The sequence below is a fragment of the Tasmannia lanceolata genome, unplaced genomic scaffold (genome assembly GCF_043159265.1).
Source record: "Tasmannia lanceolata isolate RefF3 unplaced genomic scaffold, GAP_Taslan_0.1 ptg000023l, whole genome shotgun sequence".
Lineage (NCBI taxonomy): Eukaryota > Viridiplantae > Streptophyta > Magnoliopsida > Canellales > Winteraceae > Tasmannia > Tasmannia lanceolata.
Window position 1 is genome coordinate 9500330 of NW_027518700.1, and position 25217 is coordinate 9525546.

A 25217-nucleotide genomic window follows, 5' to 3' on the forward strand; every position below is an offset into this window, starting at 1 on the left:
CAGCCCTACTTTCATCTTGAACAGAGACCTTACTAGGGTTTTAGCTCTCTCTCTCTCTCTCTCTCTCGTATGTAAATCTGTTGTTTGCTCTTGGTTCTGTTCATAATCTCTATTTGTTCTTCTCATTTTTGTCTATCCAAATAACAAATCAAACCCAACTTCAGATATCTATGAATATTTCTCGAAGATTAACAGCAATCCTATCTTCCCATTCCTCCTCTTCTACCAAGAAATGTCTCATCCTTCTCCAATCCTCCCCTTACTCCACCACAACCTCCAAATCCACCCGAAAATCCAAACCCACATCACCAAGCTCCGAACCATTCTCATTTTCCAAGGCCACACAAAACCCTACAAAGGAACCCTTGAATTGGCCAAGGCCCAGTGAAATCCCATGGCAGACTAAGGTCTCCAATTCGGTTCACCTTATCGGATCCCTTCAATCCTCCCTCCAATTTGAGGTCTCTCCTGATGGCAAGTATTTGGCCTCGGGTGTCGTCGTTCAGGCGAAATCCGCAGATTTTCCGCAACTATGGTTTGTAATTTCACCCATTCTAGCCCAAATTTTAATGGGTTTTTGCTAACAAGTGCCCTAACTCTAATGGGTTTTGCTAATTCTAGCCCTAATTCTAATGGGTTTTTGCTAACAAGTGCCCTAAGGGCCTGTTTGGATTGCAAGAAAAACATTTGTAATGGAACTTTTTTCTTGGGGAATTTTTTTACTATTCACAATTTAGAGAAAAATGGTATGATTATGGTTAATTTAGAGGGATATTATCATAAATTGAAGATCACTAAGTAAATTTTGTATAGGATAGGTTGAGGTTTATATTTTTTGGTGTGTAAAAAAGTAGGAAATTTCACCATTAAAAAAGGTAGGAAGTTTTAGATTGTTTTTTTCTTTTCCAAACTTTTCCATAAAATTCCTGCAATCCAGACAGGGCCTAAGGGAACTCGTTAAGGTGCATTGGAAAAGAAAGTTTACAATCATCTTACTTATGTTTTGAGATTTTTTTTATGATATCATGTGTAAAATTTCTTTTCCAATGCACCTTAACGAGTGCCCTTAGCTGAACCAAATTCTAATTCGTGAATTGCTTTCCGTCGTATACTTTAGGTTTTTTCTGTGGACTCATTCAGTAGCATTTAAATCCTCTTGGAAACATCAATTGACACATGTTTTGAGACTTTTTTTTTAATCCAAAAATGTGTAAATTGATGTTTTCAATGCTCCATATGGGCATTAGTGAGCAAAACCCGATATTTGATTGTAGAATCTCTCTTCTTTTTCGGGCTGAGCCTCACTCTTTTTTTTATATATAATTCAGGATTCCAATAATTTTTGAAGGTGATTTGGCTCAAATTGCTGTGTGCCATCTGAAGGAAAACGATCTTATTTATGTAACTGGACAACTAAGTGGAGATCCACTGCCCTCCACTATATCAGAGGGGCAAACTGGTCTGCAGGTATGATTTATTGAAGTTTAAATGGGATTCCTATCACTTTCACATGCTATGATTTTATGTTAATGTTGCATACATGGAGCATCGCAGTTGAAGTCAGGGTTACTAGAAAACAACAAACCCTCATGTTCCGAGACCCAGATCGCACGATCCCACTTGCAGATCATTTTCCTTCATAATTGCCAAAAAATGGCATTCCGAAAATATGTTAATCAATGCCTAATTTTAATCATATTCTAGGCCTTTTAGGGTTAGGAGTTGGGACATGGGAAGAAATAAAAGAACTATAGTCCGCAAAATCCACTATTCTATAGCAATCTTAAAGAAAAAAGTAGAGATCTATAATTACACATACTTAGTAATATATAATGGAGCAACCCAAGATACTTAGTAATATGTAACAGAGCAACCCAAGCAATGCTTTCCTAATGCACCACATACCGAAATGGCGACTCGAATAGGCACTATTGTACCATGTACCAAGGAGGTGACTTACTTTGTTACCATTCGAGAACAACATACCGGAGTGACCCATGTTTCTAGTAACATTGGTTGAAATTAACCTGACATGGATTCCAAAAGGTCTCAACTCTCAAGTTTGTCTTGGCTCAGGATTTGGCTTTACTGACTGAAACTTACTCCAAAGTTTCTACATTCATGTAAGAATTTAATATATCCTATACATGATCCTTAGAGCACTGATTAGGAGTATTATCGAGATTTAGAGTCTTAGACCTCCATTTGGGTTTCAAAATGGTTGGAAATTTGAATAATCATATAAAACAATATGATGGAGATTTTGCATGCCAACTTTCTCTTGCTCCTAAATTTTTATTGGAACTTATTTTATGCATCTTGACGGATGGGAATTGAATACACTTTGGGTTTTTAACATGGTATTTTTGTTTGGATAGTATGGAGAACATGGTGAGAGAAAAGGATGATAGTACCGATCTGTTCTTGAGTAATGCATTGTTTTCTCTCGTTTGAAGTTATCAGTATCGTATTTTTAATGATCATGAATTTTATTAGTAGAAAAACAAGGGAAAAAATCCCAGCGACCAATATGGGCAATACACAAATAAAAGAAAACAAATATAAAATACAAAGGGAGACGGTACATTGAAACCCTCAAGGTGGGAGGAAAAAAAACCTCTAATCCTTCCCTTGCTGCTCCAACTTCTCATTCTCATAGAAAAAATGGCGTAGAAACGGATTGATGAGAATCTGCGGAAGCAACTTGGAGTCGATCCGCGAAATCTCATTGTTAAGCCTAAGAAAAAGGTGAAATGGACTCTCCGGGCATTAGTTGCTGAACAATATTTTTGGGATTTTCCTATTTTTTCTCATTCCTGCACCTACAAAATTGGCAGAAACCATTTTTATGATGGTTGCCGAACACGCCCTAATTACACATACATGGAAGATAGAAGAACTTTTCTTTTAAAGGAATAAGGAATTATGGAAAGCCGGAGAGAGATGGAGAAATCTGTAAGTAGGAAGGAGAGATGGTGAAAAATGTCCAACCTACTCTCTCTCTCTCTCTCTCTCCCTTCACTTATATAGGATTTTGGGAGAGATGGACGTCTAAGGAAACTTGGACGTTTTCTCCCTTAAATCCTCTATTATATTTTCAAATTTCCCCTTTTTAATTCCTTTTATTAAATTACTTCCAAAGTAAACTTTTGTAAAAAAACTTCATTTCTCTTTTATCTCTCCCTCCTAATTCTCAAAATAGAAATTCCAAATTTCCTCTTTCATCCAAATTAATTAATCCAATTAATTAACATCTATACACCACTACTATGAATCTATGATATATACAACTAAGTGCACCATTCAACAGAAAAAAAGATATATACAACTAAGTGCATACACCAATGTTACGGTGTAAATCCTCCTTGTGAAATCCAGCTATTAATTTTTTTTTTTTTTTGATCTAGCGAGCTATTAGTTCAAGGTAAGATTCGTCTCCTTTTTTATTTTTTCTTCATACTTTTCTGGCTTTTTTTTGTTTGAAAATCTACTTTTAATCTGTCTTTTCTACCAGTGGAAGGAAACGTATTTCCGCGTTTTAGAAACATTTTTCCTGAAGATTTTAATAATGCTTCCCGCATGTTTCTGGAACATTTCAGAAACGTTTCCCCTATTTTTAACATGCGTTTCGTTTTCGTCTCGGAAACACATTTCCGTGGAAACGTGTTTCCCACCTTGCTGTGACGTTTCCTGCAACAATGCTACAATGGTATGGACAGTTCACAACTATGGATGACGCATTTTTATGTTGGTTACAGGTGGAGTAATGAATGGTTTGTTCGTGGTTGTTTATGATGGGAAAAATTATGTTTCAGCTGAGAAGCATTCATAGATGTGGGTTCAGGTTGGCTTATGAACCTGAAAGATTCCCATTGGGAAGAGTGTTGGGATTCAAGTTGTGAGAGAGGCTTAAGTAAGGGGAAGGTGGATCGTGGGCCTTCTGGTTGTGGGTTAAGAGTGAAATAGGATTTTGATTGTTTCTTGCTTGGGCAGTCCTGGTAATGGTTTTAATCTATGATCTGTGTACACGGAACTGCGTGTCGAGTGTTGACACGGATACGAGGTGCCCTACATGGAAACCAAAAAAAATCTAGAAGCGGAGACATACCGGTAGACTTATGTATATATAAAATTATTGGATACTAATAATTTTTAACAAGATAAATGATATTCATTTAACAAGCTAATAAATCTTAAGGGTAAGCAACTATTAGTCTAAAACAAACATGGGATAATGAGACTCCAATTTGCAATGAGAATGAGAGACCATTAGGATACAATGAATATAATATTGGAAGAAGAGTTTGTTTAGGGTTTTAGGTTTAGGGGAGGGGGAGGTGGGTTAGTTAAACAAGAGTTAATTCTAAACAAGTAGGAAAACACAATTTTCAATATTAAAACAATATTTCACACTTGACACAATACTAAAGCATGTCAACAAACCCACATTAAGTTTGACCCTGCTGGTAGTATGTTTAGAAGGGTCGAAAGGAGTGTCAATTCATGTCGACACGTGTGTCAGCAATAAATTCAGTGTGTCGGCTAAATCATAGGTTTTAATGAGAAGTACGATTGGGGGAAAGGGTTAAGAGGGTTGATAGTGTGTTTGTAGGTTGCAAATATTGAGGAACATATGGAAGTTCCAATAGGAACTTGCCACATGTCCAAAGACATTTTCAAACCATCCTAGACCTAGGACTTCTCACACTCTAGACATTAAAACCAAACTTACTAAAGCTTACCAATAGGAACAAAACCAGTGTCTAATGACTTCTTCTTCTTTTTGAATGGTGGCAAATTTCATTCCAAAAAGATGACTAAGGGAGTCATCCCCAAAAGTATAGGAAAACATAAATACGAATGCAAAAAAAAAACAGAAAATACAGAGAGAGACAAATATCACAGGGGCAGGAAATCAAACAACACCAAGCATTGCTTCTCTACTCCTTCCCTAACCAGGCGAGCTGTAACGCCATTAGCTGAACAAGCAAGAAAATGATGGTCGAGCCTTCTATTTTATCCTAAATCTCGTCGAAGAAGTGGGCGAATCTCCAAGGGGGTACAAGAGAACCCCTAAGCCATGAATGGTATTAAGAGAATCACCCTCTACCAAAGCCCTATTTAGGTCCTCCCTTGCAAGCTTTTTATCCCTTGGTGCACAGCTCGAACCTCCACTTCACTAGCATCCTCGATCCCAATGGGCCCTGAAAACACCCACATACTCCCCCCTTTGAATTTCTAAGAACTCCTCCTATACCTGCTGCCTGCTGGACTTGGGTTACCCATACTAGAACCATCGAAATTTACTCAGCTCAGGAAGTATTCCATTCTGTAGGAGCGTTCAACAGTTGTTTTCGTAGATCGTTGATCATGCTGAGTCAAGGGGGGAGCTGCGTGGGATCATTTGCCCCCCCCCCCCCCCCCCCCCAAGATCCCTCCCCCGTTCCTTGGGAAGCTATGAGGATATGGACACGATGGTGAGATGATTTGAGTTCAGAACTGGGAAATCTTGTGGAAGAAGAAATACAAACCAAAGTGGAAGTGATTGGATGTGTTTGAAATGCAATTATAAAAATTTTGGTTCTCGTAGTGTCTGCAGAAAATGCTCTGGACCAAAAATAAAATAAAATTGAGGCAGCAAAATCTTGGGTTCCTAAGGTAACTCCCATGGAAGTTCTTCCATCTAAAATGAAGGATGGAGCTCCATTGATTACTATCCCAATAAATCTAATATCTGATAGGAAGAGGACCCTCAAAAGCTGCTTGGTGGGCACTTTAAGAAATAATTCCCTGTTGGAAGAGGTTTGGAGCTAGGCTAAAAGACATTGGGCTCTTTCCTTTCTTAATAAGCCGTTTTGTATCAGTCCTTCAATGGTGCTATTCTGCTTTGAGTCGCAAGCTCAAGCCACGTCTATCCTAAGGTGAGGTGGTGATGAGTTGGGAGGATACCTTGTCTCCCTTCAACCATGGTTTCCTGCTCTTAATATTGGTGCGAGAACGGCGAGACTTAGATTTTATGATATACCACTTCGTGCCTGGTCACTTTCCACTGTGGAGACCTTAGGTCATCATTTCAAACAAGGCTTGGAAACTCAGATGTTTGGTACATGATCATTGTCTGGAATTTGCAGCTGCCAAAGTTTTTACATCAATGTGGAAATGCCTACCATCACTCAGAAATCTTATAGTAGATTCCATTATCTACCCATTGGGAGTAAAGTTAGTAGCTGAGGAGTTAACTCCCTTAAGGGATTTGTCGGCGGTTGGGGACTCCTCGGCCCATGAGTTTTCCTCTTCCCATAAGGACCCTAAATTCAATGCCGCCGATGTAAAGTCGCCGGAGAAAGACTTCTCCGTGGAAGGACCTCTCCCAGAAATTCTTGAAGGTAAATCTGTCATTTCCATTGCTAGGGAGCCGTTGGATGGGCCTGTATCAGTTTTTGAATTATCTTCTATCTTGGGAATGGAAGAGGCGTCAGAAAAATTATAAAGAAAGAAATCTTCATTGAAAGGGAAGCATGTACCATTTTGGAAAAAGCTATCCGAAAAGATTTCACTCATAGTCTCAATCTGCAGTCGGTGGCTGAAGAAAAGGCGGTTAAACTAAAAAATCGTTTTTTTAATATTAACAAAAAAAAAAAACAAAGTATGGTCAAGAGTTCTGAAAAATCACGAATGTCAGGTTAGTGGGATTCGTGTCAACAACCCTAGGAGAAGTAACTTAAACCGGGTCGAAAGAGTCGGTCAATCTAGCAGAGGTGCGCGTATCGAACCTCATTTATTAGCCACTAGGGGAGGTCTTTCCCTCTTTAAAAGGAGGCTTTTGGGTTGCCTAAAAAAACAAGAAACCAGTAAGAAATTCTTAGCCTCCAAAGTTAAACTTCTCTTGAAGGATTTTGACAAACCTCTTTCCCCTAAAATGTCGGATGCAGTCGGTCCCATGATCAGGAAGAGGAAGGCCACCTCCTTTGATGTAGAAGATCTTAAACTTCTTAAGGAGCTGGAGTATGAATAGAAGTTGGCCTCGGAGGAATGCCCCACTCCGAGAGAAATCTTTTTGGGGATTTGGAAGAAGCAGTGTAAGCAATTCAAAAAGGATGCTAAGGAAAATAAGGAGGAACTCAAAAAAATCTTTGGGTCAACGGAACCGAAAGATTTATATGTCCGGATCTATAAGCTTCCTTTTTTCAGGAAGCTTTAGAAGCGGAGAGAATGGCTCGTCGTCAGCGATGGAGGAGGAGAAAGCAACAGAAATATAGAGGTAAAAAAAACAGGTAGGGGTCTCTTTAGAGGAATCTCAAGATTCTCGAGACATGTTTGACAGGGAACTCAGTATGGAGATTCGGGAACGGATGAGAATGGTGGATGGAGATATAGGAAGGGCAAAATGATTGGGGAAAGGTCGGGGGAAGCAGAAAATGATGTCTTTCCTTCTGAGGAGTTTGAAGCAGAGAAGCAGGATTCGTACATGGAGTTGGGGATTCTCGAATCCCCGAATCGCGAATCCGAACCGTGATTCGATTCGAATCCCCGATTCTGGGGAACCCCGATTCCCAATTTATGAAAACCCCGATTCCCACTTTATAGGAACCCCGATTCCCAGGCGATTCCCTGCGAATCCCCAGCGAATCCCAACTCCCCACGACTCTCAGCGATTCCCCGGCGAATCCCCGACGATTCCCCGACGAATCCCCGTCGACTCTCTGGCAAACCCACGATTTCCGCTTCCAACCATCCCAGGAGCCTTCGATTCTGCTTTCGAATCCCGAATCGAATCCCGCTTTCGATTCCTGCCTTGGCAACCTTGGTTTGAAGAGATGCTGGCTGTAGGAGATGTTTTTGGGATAGGTTTTGATGATGACCTTGAAGCTACAAAAAAAAAAAAAAGTTTCTGTCAATAGCGATAAGAGATTTGAAGGAAAAAAGGGAGATCTGTACTGAATAGGAATCAGGGAAGCAGGATGATGTTTTGGGGGCCAAGAGTCGTAAACCCTAAAGGAAGTGCCTTCCGGCCCCATGTAGATGGTTAGCTAAATTTTCTAGTTTTTGCAGAAGATGTTTAGAAATTTCATAGCGTAGTCAATCTCTAAAAAAATAGAAAAAAAAAGGAAGGGGGAAGATGGATCTTAGTGTTATGAAAGTTGCAAGTTAGCGGAAATTTCGTTGAAAGACTTCACTATGCTTCGTTATATGGCCACTTGAGGCTTTGAGCTAAATGGAAGCCGTGAACATCTGCTGGGAAGTTGATTCCGCTGGGCTTGATAGACTTTAGGGTCATTCTCTTAGGGTGTAATCCTTCCATAGAGGTTTTTCTTGTCCTCAGAAGGCTGAGAAGACAACTTTTTAGGGTGTATCTGGAAGCTGTTAGAAGTATAAGATTGGGGAAGTTTTTGGGAGACTGTTTATAACATTTTGTGATCATCTAGGGTAAAGCTGCCACTGTTACGTAGCAAGGATACTATAATTTGTCTATATTCAGATAGGCAACAATTTCAACCAGTTTTGGCTTGAGAGATTATGTCTTTCGCTTAGACTGGATTTTTGTCTGCATCTTCCTGCTTTGCTATTCTATCTCTTCGAGGTGTGGCGATTTTATCAAAGGTTTGAACACCGAGTGTTTGTTAATTTCTATGTTGCATGGATTCGGATTCGTGTGTCGGGATCCGACACAGATTCGAGGTCTTGGATTCGGCAAGCCCCCAAATGTAGGATTCAGATTCGCTAAGTTTTAAATAAAATAAAATTTTCATAGTGAAATTTTTTAATATGTATATATATATATATATGTATGTATGTATGTATGTATGTATGTATACGCATGTGTGTGTGTATATTCATGAAAATTTTGAGGGGGGAGGGTTGTTGCGAGTTTTGTATTAAGAGAGTCGAAGGAGGAAGGGGGAAGTTGTTCGAGGGTCGAGGTACTAGGGTTTTTATTAAAAAAGTATGGGTTGACACACGGCTACGACAAGAATCAGGGTGTGCCCCACGTGAATCCATGTCTGATTTGCATGTGGAGACGTGTCGATTCGGATTTGGCATAGGGGGGCAAAGAATCTATGCAGCATAGGTTAATATCGGTGCTAATAGGACTAATGGGGTTTAGCTGGACTGATGATATAGAGAGATGCACTTGGAGCCTCAAATCATATTTTGCCAATGGCAGGATGAAGGAAAAGAGAAGAAATGTTGATGTAGTTTGCTTTGTTTTGCTTGTTTTACTTTCTCCTGGTCCCGGGTATGCCCGATCCAGCACTTGTTGATATTTTGTAACACAGGATGGGACTACTGGTCCCAATGTTATTCTAATATCAATGACATATGTCAATTTCAAAAAATAAAATAAAATGATGGTAGCTTATGTCACAAGTGTCAAAAGGTTTGGTTTCAATAATGATAATGACACCCGATCGGTATTATGCTATCAAGTGATAAGCCCATATTTGATATTGACCCCCTAATGATAATAGAACCCTATTGATAATGGCACCCTTCTGTAAAATAGTCTCAAAATGGAAACTATATTAAATCAAACAACAAAAAAGCAGTAGTCCCAAAATAGAAACAAACTTTTAGAAACAAATAACTTTCCTAGCTTGTATCCTAAAGACTCTAAACTCAAATTAGAAACTAAAAGCTAACTAAAATAGAGAAGATTTCCTCCATGTTGGCCCAAGGTGGTGCAGCAGCTCAAGGTGGAATTGTAAGTCAAGGTGGAATCGTAAGTCATTCATGACCGTTTGACCAAAGACAAACCAGTATAAATGGTAGAAATGCTCCGCACCACCTACTTCATTATTTGCTTTGCACCAATATTGTGTGAGTTGTCCTCATGGGTCCCACGTCAAGACATGCTTTGGGACTACTTGTTGAGTGAAAGGTCAGATTGGTCTTCACTAGAGTCTCGGAGCCCCATAAGTAGTATATTCCATTTGTTAACTTACCAACTTCTCCAAAAGCTTAAGCTGTTGGAGAAAGGCATTATTTATCTTTTATACTTTAACACTCCCCCGTGCGTGTGGCCCACTTGGCAAACATGTGGCACATGTGGTCCCACTTTGGGCCGACCATCGCATGTGGATTTTTGCTATCTGGGAGGTTTGAACTCGAGACCTTTGGCTCTGATACCATGTTAACTTACCAACTTCTCCAAAAGCTTAAGTTGTTGGAGAAAGGCATTATTTAACTTTTTTTCTTTAACAATTAACACCATTGAATCCTTGGTAGGGTTGTGGATAAGAAGATTATTACCAGGGCCTCAACATCAATCAATACTCATTACCTAATCTTTTTTCTTGTGCCCTCAACTTAAGTCCTTAATTATGGACTATACTGGAAGAATTGGGATAAGAAGATTATTACAACTCAACTGCATGTGGATCCCCTATGATCTCTGACAGATTTGCTTCTCTTCATGATGATTTCAATTAGTATTTCTGTCTTGAGGACCATGATGATGAGTTGGTCCGAACTCCTGAGCAAAATGGGATTTTCTCTGTTAAGTACTTTTATGCACTGGCTAATTGTCCTTCCCCTGATCCAAGGTTTCCCAATGCTTGGAAGTCCCTAGCATCCCCAGAGCCACACCTTTCTTGCAGTGTGCTTCATGGTAAAATTTTCACTGAGAAGCAGCTAGCGAAGAGACATATTTGTGAGTCTCGAGATCGTGTGCATTATAGCTTCCCCCAAAGAACCCCAATCACTTGTTTATTCATTGCCATGGGGCGACCCAGATTTGGAGCTTTTCTTTCCCCTTTTAATGAGTTCTGAGTCGTTGGCATTGTCTTTGATCTAGGCCCTGTGAAATTGTTTGCATACATTGGGCAATAAGAGAGTTGAATGTCTTTGGAGGGAAGCAAGTTCAGATTTAGATTGGTTATCAAGGAATGATGTTAATGTGAACTTATCCTTGCATTTCCCTTTTGATCCTCCTATATCTCTCCTTCAAATTGTAAAAGATAAAGATGGAAATGAATTACGAAATATTGAAATGACTAATACTTGTCAAATGTAACTTCACCTCTTAGTCATACTGCCACTAGATTGTATGTCGAAAGGTGGACTGATTGTTGAAATTTCACCTCATACAGTCATAGTGCCCAATATTGTTTGTCTAAAGGTGGACTTGGTGGCGTCTTGGTAGTGGTAGGCACTAGCTCATGGTTGAAGTGAGGTAGGTTATTGAAGTGGGAACTAGAGTGACACCTAGGTCAGAAGATTCCCACCACTGCAATCATTTCTAGTTTTCCCTTTAATTGCCATAGTTGATGCCAAGCCTTGTTAGCACAATATGCTTTACATCGAATGCTTATCTAGTTTCTTTCCAATGACATCTTTGATTTTAAATGCATCGTTGATGAGATTTGACAATTTTCTCTGCTTTATTCCTTTACTTCAGCTATGTCAATGAAATATCAAATGTTATACTTTTCTATTATGAAAGTTATTTGCATTCATACATATCTATATCTAAATCATATCTAATTCATAATTATCTATATCTAAACCTTATCTATGTCTATGTATGTATGTATATGTGTGTGTGTGTGTGTGTGTGTGTGTGTGTGTGTGTGTGTGTCTATACTCTCTCTCTCTCTCTCTATATATATATATATATTATGTGTGTATGTCATTTTTGTATGAATTTGACATTTATGTTATGTCTTGTGAGAATCTTAGGTTATTGTGCATAGCATGAATTTTGTCAAGAAAAGTAGTTCAGACATGGAATTGCAAGTACCTAATGGACATAACAAGCCGGTTTCTAATTCTTCAGGTAAATGCCAAATCTTTTGCTGTCAGTACCATATGTCTCTTATCACTTTAGGAATGAGTAGGCATTTGAAAACATGTCTTATTGCTGATACTGTATTTGTCTGCGAAAGTAAAGTGTTTCCACAAACATTGGTGATGCATTTCTTTCGCATAGGTACATTCCATTTTAACTGTTCTATTGCTTTTGCACTTTACCATTCTAGCTTTGGAAATCATATTTTGGATGCTTAAATTTGTGTTATTTCTTGTTACTTGTAGTTGTTTTCGTCCTCGAGTTAATACACATTGCAAATGTCAGTGAGTTTTAAGGCAATTTTAAGCATAATTAAATACAACCATGCTTCTTTACTTACTTTTTTCTGGACTTAAGTTTTGCCATGTAGTGGTGTGACATGGATGTAAAAGAAGCAGATGGACATCAATATCAGAGTAAGAGTGGGTCATTGATTGTTAACAAGCACCTAGTTGAACTTTCTAAATTTAACCATCTTGGCCACCTTTTCTACTGAGTAGTTGTTTTTTTGTATTCATTATTGATTTATTGTTCTTTTATGTGTGCAATATATTTGCAGCTCTGCACAGCCCCTTCTTCATTTGTTTTCAGTCATGAGTCATTGTATGTCTTGTAATGGTTTTTGTTGAATAAAATTTCATTTGTTACCTTTCAAGATAAAATTTGTTTACCTTCACTAGTCATTGTATCTCTTGTGATGGTTTTTGTTGAATAAAGTTCTGTTTGCTACCTTTCAAGATAATTTTTTTTACAGTCATGAGTAATTGTTTGTCTTGTGATGGTTTTTCTTGAATAAAATTTCGTTTGATGCCTTTCAAGATAAAAAAAAATATTTTTGATCTCTTTCAAATGGGGAATTGGTTGCCAACTTCATCCATGTAAGCTCAACCTTTTTCTCATGGTCTTGTATTTATTTTTTCTGTCACCCTTTTTAGTGTTTTGGAAGTTGGTTCTATTTACGGCTTTTTTGTTTTTTCTTTCATGCCTTTGAAGTGAAGTTGTTGCAACTCATTCATTCCCTTGCGAACTTCGTGGCATTTCTTCACTTCTGTCTAATGTAGCCCTGCGGCAATGCCCTAGAGAGTGAAGGTCGTTCTGTTAAATGATTCTCCTTCAAATGATAGATTTTGCATCCTAGCTGGAAAGATTTCTGATATGCATCTAAAGCCATACCAATTTTGGATGTAATTTATTTATTCAAGGTGCTGGAGTAAGAGGCGTACCTGTTACTGGTTCTTGAGCCAGCATTGTTTCTTATTCCATCTACCTTATGAAAGCATCACAATTGTTGTTGCTTACTACCTTATATGGAGCCCCCTAGTGGTCCACACTCCACACACCCTTTGACTAGTTCTTTGGGTAACCTCTTGTGTCTTATAGTTATGTGTTACATTAACAGATTAAGGACATCTGTTGATGGATGAGACATATAGTTCTTTATTTTTATAGAATTATCTTCTTGGAGGCCTAACTGATTGGATGTTATGTATTATAGATCTTTTGAATTGAACTGGAGGGGAAGTGCTTGACTTATGTGGGACCTTCATGTTTTATGATGAGCAAACATTATAATATGTTTGATTACTATACTATTCTGTTGTTTTTATACAATCCAGACCAATATATATATATGAGAAAAGTGTAGCTACACGTACGGGTAGCTAACTTAGCTACTCCATCGGCTTAAAATACAGCGGGCCCACATTGTTTGGGTGATCCAAACCATTCATTTGATAGGCCCTCACATTGATAGGGTGTGCCCAAAGAATCAGCTCCATTGGATCATCCCAACCCTTCAAACTGTGGAGGCAAAAATGGACAGATTTGTGAAGGTTTTTACACGTCCATTTTTGCCTCCACAAATCGTAGGGTTGGGATGATCCTATGGAGCTGATTTTTTGGGCACACCCTATCTATGTGGGGGCCCATCAAATGAATGGTTTTCATCACTGAAACAATGTGGGCCCCACTGTATTTTAAGCCGACGGAGTAGCTAAGTTAGCTACCCGTACGTGTAGCTACAATTTTCTCTCTCTCTCTCTCTCTCTATATATATATATATATATATATATCTGTGTGTGTGTGTGTGTTTGTGGTCCATGAATTCTTCTTGGGATGCATTTCTTTCTGAAGAGAAGCTCTTTAATTAACTTTGACTAATAATCAGAAAATTACAAAGCATCTGTTGGGAGGACTCATGCTTGAATCACACTTAGTGCATCTAGGAATATGTGGGAATTGAGACATTTGAGTTTGACTTGTATATTAGAACTTGTCAGGAATGGCGTATTTTAAAGTCTACAAAAGTGGCAAGACTTATATGTATTAAAGTTTGTTACTTAGAGTCAATATCACAGTAATGTTTCTACTTTGTAACTTCTGTTTCTTTTGAGCTACTAATTGTTCTTTTGTTCTTCCTTTTTTGTTGATTTATTATTTTGGCCGTTCTAACAATCTCCTTGGATATTTTCATGGAATTTTAATTGACGACATTTCTTATCTAGACTTATTCTTATAATGCCATTTGTTGTCAATTGGGAACTTGATCTCCTGTCCTATCTCGTGATACAACAATCTTTTGAAGGTTAGAAAAAATTGGTCTATCATGGTCAGAATTGTTGATCTGGGAGGAGATGTATGACTTGTAGCGTTATTGTTTCTTTTGGCATTTGTATGTCTCGAGTCTCGACTGCCTTTCGGTTGTTGTGCTTTATTTTTTATTTTTAATAAAATTTCACTTGTTCAATAAAAAACAAAGCAATTTTATGAAGGCTTCGGGTTGTTGTGCTTTATTTTTTATTTTTAATAAAATTTCATTTGTTCAATAAAAAACAAAGCAAATTTATGAAGGCTTAAGGTACAAAATATCCTAGTAGAAGTCAGCAAGGAGGGGTAGGGGGAGAAAAGGATATTTGATTTTATGGGTTTTTGGTACACTAAAAAAACAAAGCAATTTTATGAAGGCTTAAGCTACAAAATATCCAAGTAGAAGCCAGCAAGGAGGCGTAGGGGGAGAAAAGAATATTTGATTTTATGGGGTTTTAATGGGCTGTTCTAGACCTCTAGCCGCTCTCAACTAATCCATCCATTGTCTATCTAGCTATTACTTAGTTCAAAAATGTTGCTAGATTATATCCCTAGCTATGTTATCTTATTACTCTTGGTCCCATTGCGGTTTTCAGTAATCAATTAATCATAAACGATGATAAATGTCATGAATGTCACGTGAGTGTTCATGTCATCGTTTCCCTTAGTATATAGATAGTTTGCATTATCCACACATGGCTCATTCCTTTAAATGAGGTTTTTATTATGATTATATTACTTAATAATTAACAAGAATGATGTAGAGGAGGATTGCATTGGCAAAGGAGATTAAGGATTTCAGATTGGTTAGTTTGGTGGGCACCTATACATGGATTAAGACCCTTGTGATTTGAACGAGGAACATTATTTTATTATTTTTATTTAATTTTTTTTTTCGAATGGTAACATTATTTTTTTTTATTATTATTATTATTATTATTTTTTTTTGGGGGGGGGGGGGGGGAGCTTTTGTGGAGGCTTCTCAAATATTGTACACCATTCTGATTGCTAATGAGTATTTAAAATCTTGGAAGTGGGAGTGAAGATTGGGGTTGATTTACAAAATTGATATGGAGAAGGCTTACTTTCATGTTGACTGGGGTTTGTGGAGTATTTGCTTAGAAGAATATGGGATTTGGGGAGAGGTGGTGGGGCAGGAAGATTCTTTATCGCTTTCCCTCCTTACTATTGTGGGTGAGCCGCTTAGCTCGATGATTAGTAATGCAGAGGAGAGGAGTATGGTTTAAGGATTGAGGATGAATGGGGGCGATTCATCCCTTACAATTTCCCAACTATTGTTTGTGGACACTTTGATCTTTTGGCGGGTATTTTGAAGAGTGCATTGTGAGTGTGAAAATTATATTGAGGTGGTATTGAGATGGTGAGTTTTAATATTCCTATGGGAAGGGACCATCCAAAAAAAAAAAAAAAATGCTAAGGGAAGGGTTTCATTTCTTGTAGAGGCTTTTGGTTGTAAGAGGATGGGGGTTGGGGGCTATGTCACAAATATCTCCAATATTTTCAGAATATAATGATTTTATCACGATATTTTGATAAAACAACAAAATCCCGATATGATATATTTTTATTTTATTGTTTTTTCCTGATATATACCCGAAAAATAAAAAAATTTAATATATCCTAAGATCTTCCCTTGCCGAGAAATTCCCGAGAACGATATTTGTCACATAGGTTGGGGGTTGCATTGCCAATTTTGTACTTAGCTTTCTTATTGGGATTGGTATTCGAGCGTATGCTTTATGGATGCCCTATTGTGGAGAGAATGCAGAGGAAGCTCTTGTGGGGGAAGAATATGTATCTTTCTTTTGACAGAAGGATAATGTTAATCAAGGCCTTTTTATCTAATTTTCATCCACCAATTTCATGTCTATTTAAGATTCATAAGGAGGTGGCCAAGCAGATAAAGAGACTTCAAAGGGATTTTTTTGGGGATAAGGAGGAAGGGAACAAGCTCAAGCATCATATGAACTGTGAAATTAGTTTTAAAGTCGAAAATGAGGTTCTGGGGAACAGTGGTATGGTTGGGGTTTGAGATCAATTGCCAATTCGCTCGAGAGGGGTGGAGAATTGTGGGGTTCTTTCTGTATGTGTGCCCAATCAAGACCAGCTTGCTGATCTATTCACCGAGGTACTCAACATAGATCAACATCATAAACTGATTGGCAACCTGAAAATGTTAAGGAATTTTTCAGCTTGAGAGGGAGTGTTAGAAAAAAAAATCATTTGAGGGTATTTTAGTCAACCAACCCCCCCCCTCTCTTCTCTGGGTAAAACATATTGGTGCAGCAGATTTTTGGGGCTAGATCAAGATGAAGCTAAGATAAAAAAGAAAGGAGAAAGTGTGATACATTAGCTCTAATGTCATTAAGTAGTAAAAAATCATTACATGAAAATCTGTAATTTTCCAGCGTATAACAGTATATAAATGATTTAAACACTAACATGAACTTATCATTAATCACAGATCACTGTTAAAGTATAAAAGATAAATAAGCCTTTCTCCAATAGCTTAAGCTTTTGGAGAAAGTTGGTTAGTTAACATGGTATCAGAGCCAAAGGTCTCAAGTTCAAACTTCCCGGATAGCAAAAATCCACATGCGATGGTCGGCCCAAAGTGGGACCACATGTGCCACGTGTTTGCCAAGTGGGCCACACGTGCGGGGGAGTGTTAAAGTATAAAAGATAAATAACGCCTTTCTCCAATAGCTTAAGCTTTTGGAGAAGTTGGTAAGTTAACAATCACAACTCTTGATCTGTCAGAATCTAATTTGACTAAACTTATATTTCCTAATCAGAAATTCAGAATTAGTAACAAATAAGGTCGAAACTTCTTCGCAAAATTCCTAACTTATACAAAAGTCACTTTCTAAAATCTCGACTAAAAACTACTTACACTTTTTGGAAACTCACCTTAAATACCGTATTTGGCTTTATAGCCTTCTAATTAAAGAAGATCCAGAATTGCAAGATTTTCACATATTTTCAGATCCACTAGCTGATGGGCTTGCTAAGGCCAGAGTGGACTTCCGATGCACGGAAGAGATTTATTCTACGGCTTCCCAGGCCCTCCTTGCTGGGGTTTAGAGTACTCTTGCATTTCTTAAAGTTACTGATATGTATGCTATACAGTGGGATGTGGGTGTGGGTGTGGGTGTGTGTGGGGGAAGGGGGGGGGGACACACCTTGTCCCCTCCATCCTATTGTATGTATGGTTCATAATCAATAAAGTCACCTTTACCCCAAAAAAAAAAAAGATTTTCTCATGCTTGGACATTTTTCACTTGGTAAAATTGTAAACCCACAATGTTTATAAAAAAAATATTAAAAGCGCAATTTCATGAATTTCTTGCTCATTTTTTAAATTGACCCGAACGCCATCCCTATTTCTTGCAACCACCACCAATATTCTTGAATATTGATAAACCGAAAGAGATCTTATTCCTCAGTATATGCAGCCCTGTTTTTCCCTTTTCCCTTCCATGTCTTCTTTGTGGACTGTGGGGTTGTGTGGGCCCATGGACAGCATCACTTTCAAATTCACTTGGAAAGGAGCTGCAATCTCTCCTTGGTAACCTTTATCCCAGTTGATCTTTGTGTGAGGATCTGTGGACCTTTTTTTTTATGGGCTTCAGTGGACCTTCCTACTATAGAAGGGATGATTGCCTTGAGATTTTCAGGGCAAAGGCTAGTATGACGATTTGTACGCATAAATGACGGAAACTAGTATGTTTACTTACGTATTAATGTTATCAGAATTAATCATGGATGCTATATTATCCCTGAGAGTTAAACTATGAGTTCATATGGAAAATATTTGCTTGCCTGGCTACAGAATTCCTATAGCCAATTTTTCCTTTTATTTTATTTTATCATGTTCTTACTGAATTTAATGTGACAATATAAAATTTGGGGCAAGTCTTTTACACTTTTTATGTTGCTGACACTAGTGTACAATGGTTTGCAGAAAATATGATGAAAGCTGGGGAATCTGCACAGAGCTGTTGGAGAGATCTTGTAGACAATCCAAAGCAGTGGTGGGATTACAGGATGGATAAGCTCAATGGATTGGTGATCCATTCTCTCATTAATTGATGTTTTTCCGTTTGACTTCATATCTGTACAATTTATAGTTTGTCTTATTCTGTTATCCAGGTAAATCCAAGGCACCCAGATTTTAAACATAAGGAAACTAAAGAGGCAGTATGGATTGACCGTGCACCACAATGGTTCGTTTCAGAATTTAAAGGACTTGAATTTGACGTGAAAATTCGCAAGGAGCATGCATCAGCGATAAACAGAAAGGATGACAGTGAGCATGATTTACACTTTTTTCTCTGTAATTAAATCGATCTTCTTCATCATGGAATGTGCTATTTGGATTCATTACGCTATTTAAAAAATCATTCTATTTTCTTCCCGTTATGTCATTCATCTCTTTTCTTCTCTCCTGATGTGCAAATGTCACAAACAGAACAGATGACACTGAGCATGATTTACACTTTTTTCTCTCTAATTCAATTGATCTTCTTCATCCTGGGATATGCTATTTGGATTCATTACGCTATTTAAAAAATCATTCTATTTTCTTCCCCGTATGTCATTCATCTCTTTTCTTCTCTCCTGACGTGCAAATGTCACTATGAAGGTGGACTTATAAAATTTAAAAAGTCCCTATGTTTGTTGGTTTGCATGTATTTGTTTGTCTATGGTTGTGTAAAACTTATGTTCCCCACATATTTGCATTCATTGGCACACTCAAGACTCTTGGCAATTGTGCTTCTGGGTACCAAAGGGAAACCTGGAAGAAAGAAACGAAACAAAATATGGCAGCGAATCCTGTAGCAGAGGAAGATAACAGTTTGGTGGTAGTGGAGTCTGAAATGGGACAAGTTCGACCGATCTCTTGGCAGAATCCTGATTTAGAATTACACGAGGTGTTTGTGAGATACGTGGGAGAAATGAGCAGGGTGTTCGGTATGACCCTCCCGGACTTAGAAAGTGGGCTTTGAATTATGATCCAGAGAGAGGTTGTGGTGCTCAGTGTAACTGATGTCTGCAGGTTAGAGACTTTTCAAAAGACAAAAAGAGAGTTAGGCCGACTTTGATCAACCGTCAATTATTCAGGCTCATCATCATCAAAACCTAGGGGAAGAGGCAGAGGAAGGGTTGGAGAAAACCATTCTCTATGGGGCTCATGTCAAATTTGATTAGAAATGGCTGCTGTCATGGAATATTAATGGAATGGGCTCTCAAGAGAAGATGCTAGAAGTTAAACAGCTCATGAAAAATCATAAACCTGATCTGATATGTATTCAGGAAACAAAAAAAGATTGCCTGAGTAGAATAGTGATCAGAAGCATTGGGGGCCGTAGTAGTTGGGACTTGGGAATTGTGAGTTGTGACTTTGGATTTGGTGGGTTTATCTGATGGTATTCTAATTTGGTGGGAGGGAGCGAATTATGATCTGGTGGAGGTTTATAGAGGTAGATTCTCAATATCTGTGGTTCTGCAAAAGGGTGACAACTCATGGTGGGCCTTCACTGGGGTGTATGGCCTGAACCAAGTGGCGGATAGAAGGATCCTTTGGGAAGAACTTGAAGTAGTTAAGGAAAAGTGGGCATATCCTTGGTGCATAGGTGGAGATTTCAACGTCACTAGATTTGTGGAGGAGAGAGCTGGAAGTAGCATGATTACTCCTAGCATGTCGGCCTTTTCTGATTTCATTCTCATGAACTGGTGGATTTGCCGTTGAGTGGAGCCCAATTTTCATGGGCCAGGAATTCTAATAGGAGTAAGATTGATCGATTCGTAATATGCCCTTAGTGGCTGTCTGCCTATCCGGAGATATTCCAGAAAGCTTTGCCCCTCCCAGGCTGGCAGTCTCGGACCATTGCCCTATTATCTTGGATCCCAGATTGCAGTCATGGGGTCCAATCCCATTCCGGTTTGAATTGGTATGATTAGACGATCCTAAGTTGAAGGATAAGTTGGGGGTATGGTTGAAGGAATTATCAGTAATGGGTCTGGCTGATGTGAAGGAATTATCAGTAATGGGTCTGCTTGATGTGATAATGTCAAGGAAATTGCACCATGTGAAGGGTAAGGTAAAAGATTAGAGTAGAAAGGTTCAATGAGACAAGGAAGGCAGAAAGGCTCTTTTGTTGGATCGGATATAGGAAGCAAATCGGGCTGAGGAATAAGGGTGAATCTTCGTAGAGAATGTAGAGGAATTGGGGAGGGCCAAACATGAATACAATAGGATTCTCCTTCAAGAGGAAATTTATTAGAGACAGAGGTTGAGATCAAGGTGGTTAAGGGAAGGCAATAAAAACACCGCTTATTTTCATGGAATATAGTCAGTTCTAGAAGAAGAGGAAACATGATCTCGGCTTTGCAGGTGGGAAATGAAATCTCTGAGGATTAGTTGGAGATTACTGGGGAAATCTTGGGCTTTTACAAAAATATGTACTCATCGGAAGGAGGAAGCCGTCTTACTCCTGATGGCGTAGAATTTGATTCTCTATTGGATCAGGATAGATAGTTCTTAGAGAAGCCTTTTACGGAAGAGGAGATCAGAGTCATCCTTTTTGCCTTGAGTAGGGACGAGCCCCAGGCCCTGACTGTTTCTGCATGGCCTTTTTTCAGCGTTGTTGGGATTGTGTTAAGGATGTGATGAAGGAGTTTTTCAAGCAATTTTATGAGGGGTTACATCTTAATCGGAGTCCAGGAGCCACTTTTATAGCACTTATCCCAAAAGTAAAAGGAGCTGTGAAGATTTCAGATTTCTGCTCAATTAGACTTGTTGGGAGCGTATATAAAATCTTGTCGAAAGTCGTAGTGGATAGGATAAAAAGGTGCTGCCCAAGATTATTTCATCCAACCAGTCGGCCTTCATTCATGATCGGCAAATCCTTGATAATGTCCTCATTGCCAATGAAGTGGGTGGATCTTTAGAAGGGGAGGAAAGGTATTGTATGCAAACTTGATATGGAAAAGGCATATGATAGGGTTGAATGGGCTTGTCTGGAGTATCTTAGTGGCCGTATGGGGTTTGGCGAAAGGTGGAAAACATGGATTACGAGTTGTGAATCAGCTGCATGGTTTTCCTTTCTTATTAATGGATCACCTAAAGACTTTATTAAATCTTCAGGAGGCCTTAGACAAGGGGACCCTTTATCCCCCTTCATCATTCTGATCATAGCCGAGACTCTGTAGAATGACAGATAAAGGTCGAAAACATGGGCTTATTGAGGGATTTAAGATTTGGGAGTAGGAAGTAATAGTTGCTCACCTTCAATTTGTGGATTGATACTCTTATGTTCTGCAAGCCGAAAGAGGAAAAAAGTCCTTAAATTGAAGGCGATTCTCCAATGCTACGAGATGGTAACGGGTCAAAGGTCAAATTTTCATAGATCCAAGATTATTGCATCAATGCGCTAGATGAGGAGAATAGCTGATTGGCAAATCTTCTTGGGTGCTTGACCATCTCCCAGCCTCATATTTAGGGCTTCCTTTATGCAAGCGAAGACCTAGGAAGTTGTTGTTGGATACAATAGTTGAGAGTGGAGAAAAGACTGGATACGTGGAATCAAAACATGATTTCTTTAGTTGGAAGAATTACTTTAATAAAAGCAGTTTTGGCCAACATACCTATTTCAATCTGTCTGTATGCAAATGCCCATGTAGTGCGACTAATCAGATCGAGCAAATTCAGAGGAGGTTTTTATGGGGTTGGCTCAGATGAAAAACGAAAGATGTCATTAGTAAGATAGAAAGAAGTTCGCAAGCCGATAAAAGCAACGGGCTCAGGCATTAGAAGGTTGAAAGGAGTAAATGTGGCTCTGCTTGGTAAATGGTTATGGAGATTTGGCCGTGAGAGGGATCATTTATGGGTAAAAGTGATTGAAAGTAAATACGGTGCTCTTCCAGGTAGTTGGTATTTAGATGACAGATACACCCAGGCTGGAGTGACTCTTTGGGGGAATATTCAGAATCAATTAATCATGTTCAAGGCAGGGATCAAGTTTGGAGTTTATAAAGGAGACATGGTCAAATTTTGGAAAGATTGGTGGTGTCATGAGATAGTTACCTGACCTATTTGCCGTGGTCTCAAAGGAGGCATTTGTGAAGGACTGCTTTGTACTGGTGAAGGGGTGGGTGATTTGGACCAAACTGTTCAGACGGAATTTCTTTGACCGAAGTTAGATATGGTTGCTCGATTGCTAGATGTTTTGGATGCTTGCTACATCAGAAGAAGTGGGAGGGACAAAAGAGTTTGGATATGGTGTTCTTCTGGGGTGTTTAGCGTCAAGTCATTTTATAATCATATTGTTCCTTGTCTTAGTGTCTCTAATGTAGCTAGGGTGTGGAGCATCCAGGCTCCTTCAAGGGTTTGTGCATTCGCATGGACGGCTTTCCAAGAAAAGATTCTCATGGTGGACAGTCTTCGGAGGCGCAAAATGATTATATTAGACCTCTGGGCCCTTTCGCCATCTCATATCTTCAGTCAGTGCAGCTTAACGAGATCCATTTGGAGCTGTATATTGATGAGGTTTGGATTGTCATGGGTATTTCCGTCGACAAGGCAGATTTACTTAAAAGTTGGCTCTTCTCTCCTTTGAAGGAGAAAGGGCAGGTTTATGGCCATATTGGTGTTTTGGAAAAGGTGCATGTAAAAGTCCCCTTTTTTCTATTATCTAAGGTGATCTCGCTAACTATATCGTGGGTAAAAATTATCCCATGTTTCAGATCCACTTCCTTTACCATCTTTGTGGGGAGAGAGAGAGAGAGAGAGAGAGAGAGAGAGAGAGAGAGAGAGAGAGAGAGAGAGAGAGAGAGAGAGAGAGAGAGAGAGAGAGAGAGACGGGAGATGGTAGTCTCATACCTCTGGATGGTCCCCTCCCTCCCGAGGGAAGGTGAAGCTTAACTTCGACAGAACCAGCCTCGCCAACCCTGGTTTGGATGGGGTATGTTGTCTTTTAAGGGATGAATCAGGTGCTACCTTATGGGCCTATTCGGGCCCAATAGGAATTACACATTGAAATTAGGCGGAAGTGTGAGCGGTTCTTCAAGGCTTCAGGTTGATGGAAAGTGAAGCGTTAGATTGCCTTATAGTGGAAGGTGATTCCATCAACGTCATTAGATGGTTGGATGGCAGTCACCCTCCTCCATGGAGATTCTTGCACATTATTGAAGAAATCATGGATCGAGCTGAGAACCATGACATTTCCTATCGCCACGTTAGAAGATCGGCTAATAGTGATGCAGATCGGTTGGATAGAGCAGAGGCTAGTAGGCTAGTAGGGAGTCTATGGCTATTTTCGATTTTCTCCCTCGATTTTTTTGTTTTCCTTTTCTTCGTTTATGTCGCTTTGTGTTTTTTCTTATTTTATCTTGGCCGCCTCTGTCAATGCTTCGTTTTTCCTCTTTTAATAAAATTTATTATAGTTCTAAAAAAAGTAATTGTGCTTCTGCACTACATATGCCATTCTTTGGCTTACCTCTCCTCAGGCCTCCTATTCCTTTGTGATTTGATTTCCTCTATTATTTCTAATATGGAGCAGCAGTGAGACTAATTGATTGGAATTTGAAACAATATCTCTATCAGTGTGTCTTGTTAATTCTTGATGTCTATTAAATCTTTTAGTGCAATGGGGTGCATGCTATGAGCAGTCTAACGTGTTTTCAGTTTGCATGTATTCTTATGCTTATGAGAGGATGCACTAGAGTGGACAACACAACTAGAATGAAGTATCACTGTAGGAATACCCACTTGGTGAATTAAGAATCTGTTTTAAGACCATTCAAAAAAAAAAAAAACCTGTTTTGAGCTTAACCAGATCGAAAGGATGCACTAGAGCTGCTCAAGAATTATACTGAATACCTGTAGATAACATAGCATAAACTTCCAATCGCAAACCTACTTTTACAGGGAATACTCATCTTTCCCATCTTTTCTTCCTGAAGCCCATATTAGTAATTTTCACATTCATACATAGCATCAAGATGTTTCTTTCTCTTTTTAACAATTTATTACTCTGCCTAGAATCCGAGGAACTGTGGAAGGACTTGGTGGAAAACCCAAGTAAATGGTGGGACAATCGACCCGGGAAGGTACATTTGTAGTAACAAATTAATTGCTTTATGATGTAACTCCCATTTTACTCTTCAGATTATGATGTTCCCTCTTAGTTGGTTCTTGCTTGCCTCTGTTTTTCGTAGGAATGTGGCTCGTTCAATCCCAAGTCCCCCGATTTTAAAAACAAAGAGACCAACACGGCATTGTGGATCGATTGTAATACTACACCAGCTTGGGTACTGCCTAAATTGCCTCCAGTAAAATCTAAACAATAGGGGGCTGTTGAGAAGGGGGAGACCCTATTTTCCTGAGAGGTCTTCAACTCATCTTTTAATTCTTATTCAGGTTAGTTCCTCAGTTTACATTTCCTTCCATTTGATTTGTGAAGATGGGATAAAGTGAAAAGCTCTAAGTAAAACTGCTGGTGCATCATTTTCACATCTGCATGTTTTACAGGCATTGTTCATGGGGGGTCATTGTTACTTCCCAATAGTTTACAAGTTACAGAGTGGTGCACAAACAAGTCTTAACAGAAATGAGACGCTTCTGTAAGGCTTCAGAGCAGGGGAAATCTGCATTAATGGTTAATAGAACTTATGAATGATTGGTATAAAAATAGTTGTTATAAAGAGTTGTAAACATGCAATCTGACTGTGGGATGATCCTAGCCCTCGGATAATACTAGAATTTGCATCCGCAAGTAGGTTGATTATTCTATGGAGATGATTTTATTGGTATTGCCTA

At 38.9% G+C, this 25217-nt stretch overlaps 1 protein-coding gene across 2 annotated transcripts; it reads left to right on the plus strand.

Annotated features, from left to right (window-relative positions):
• On the plus strand, positions 1-25217 carry LOC143856509 (protein OSB2, chloroplastic-like). 2 transcript variants are annotated; one of them, XR_013238247.1, is made up of 8 exons: positions 1-535; positions 1329-1467; positions 11680-11776; positions 18360-18463; positions 18548-18704; positions 24441-24508; positions 24617-24818; positions 24930-25217. XR_013238247.1 is itself a non-coding variant. In XM_077366749.1 (7 exons), exons 1-7 carry the CDS (start codon positions 171-173, stop codon positions 24746-24748), a joined length of 1062 nt encoding a protein of 353 aa, XP_077222864.1. In that variant the 5' UTR covers positions 1-170; the 3' UTR covers positions 24749-25217. The 2 variants fall into 2 exon arrangements, 1 of the variants encoding a protein (XP_077222864.1); XM_077366749.1 differs by having other exon boundaries at positions 24617-25217.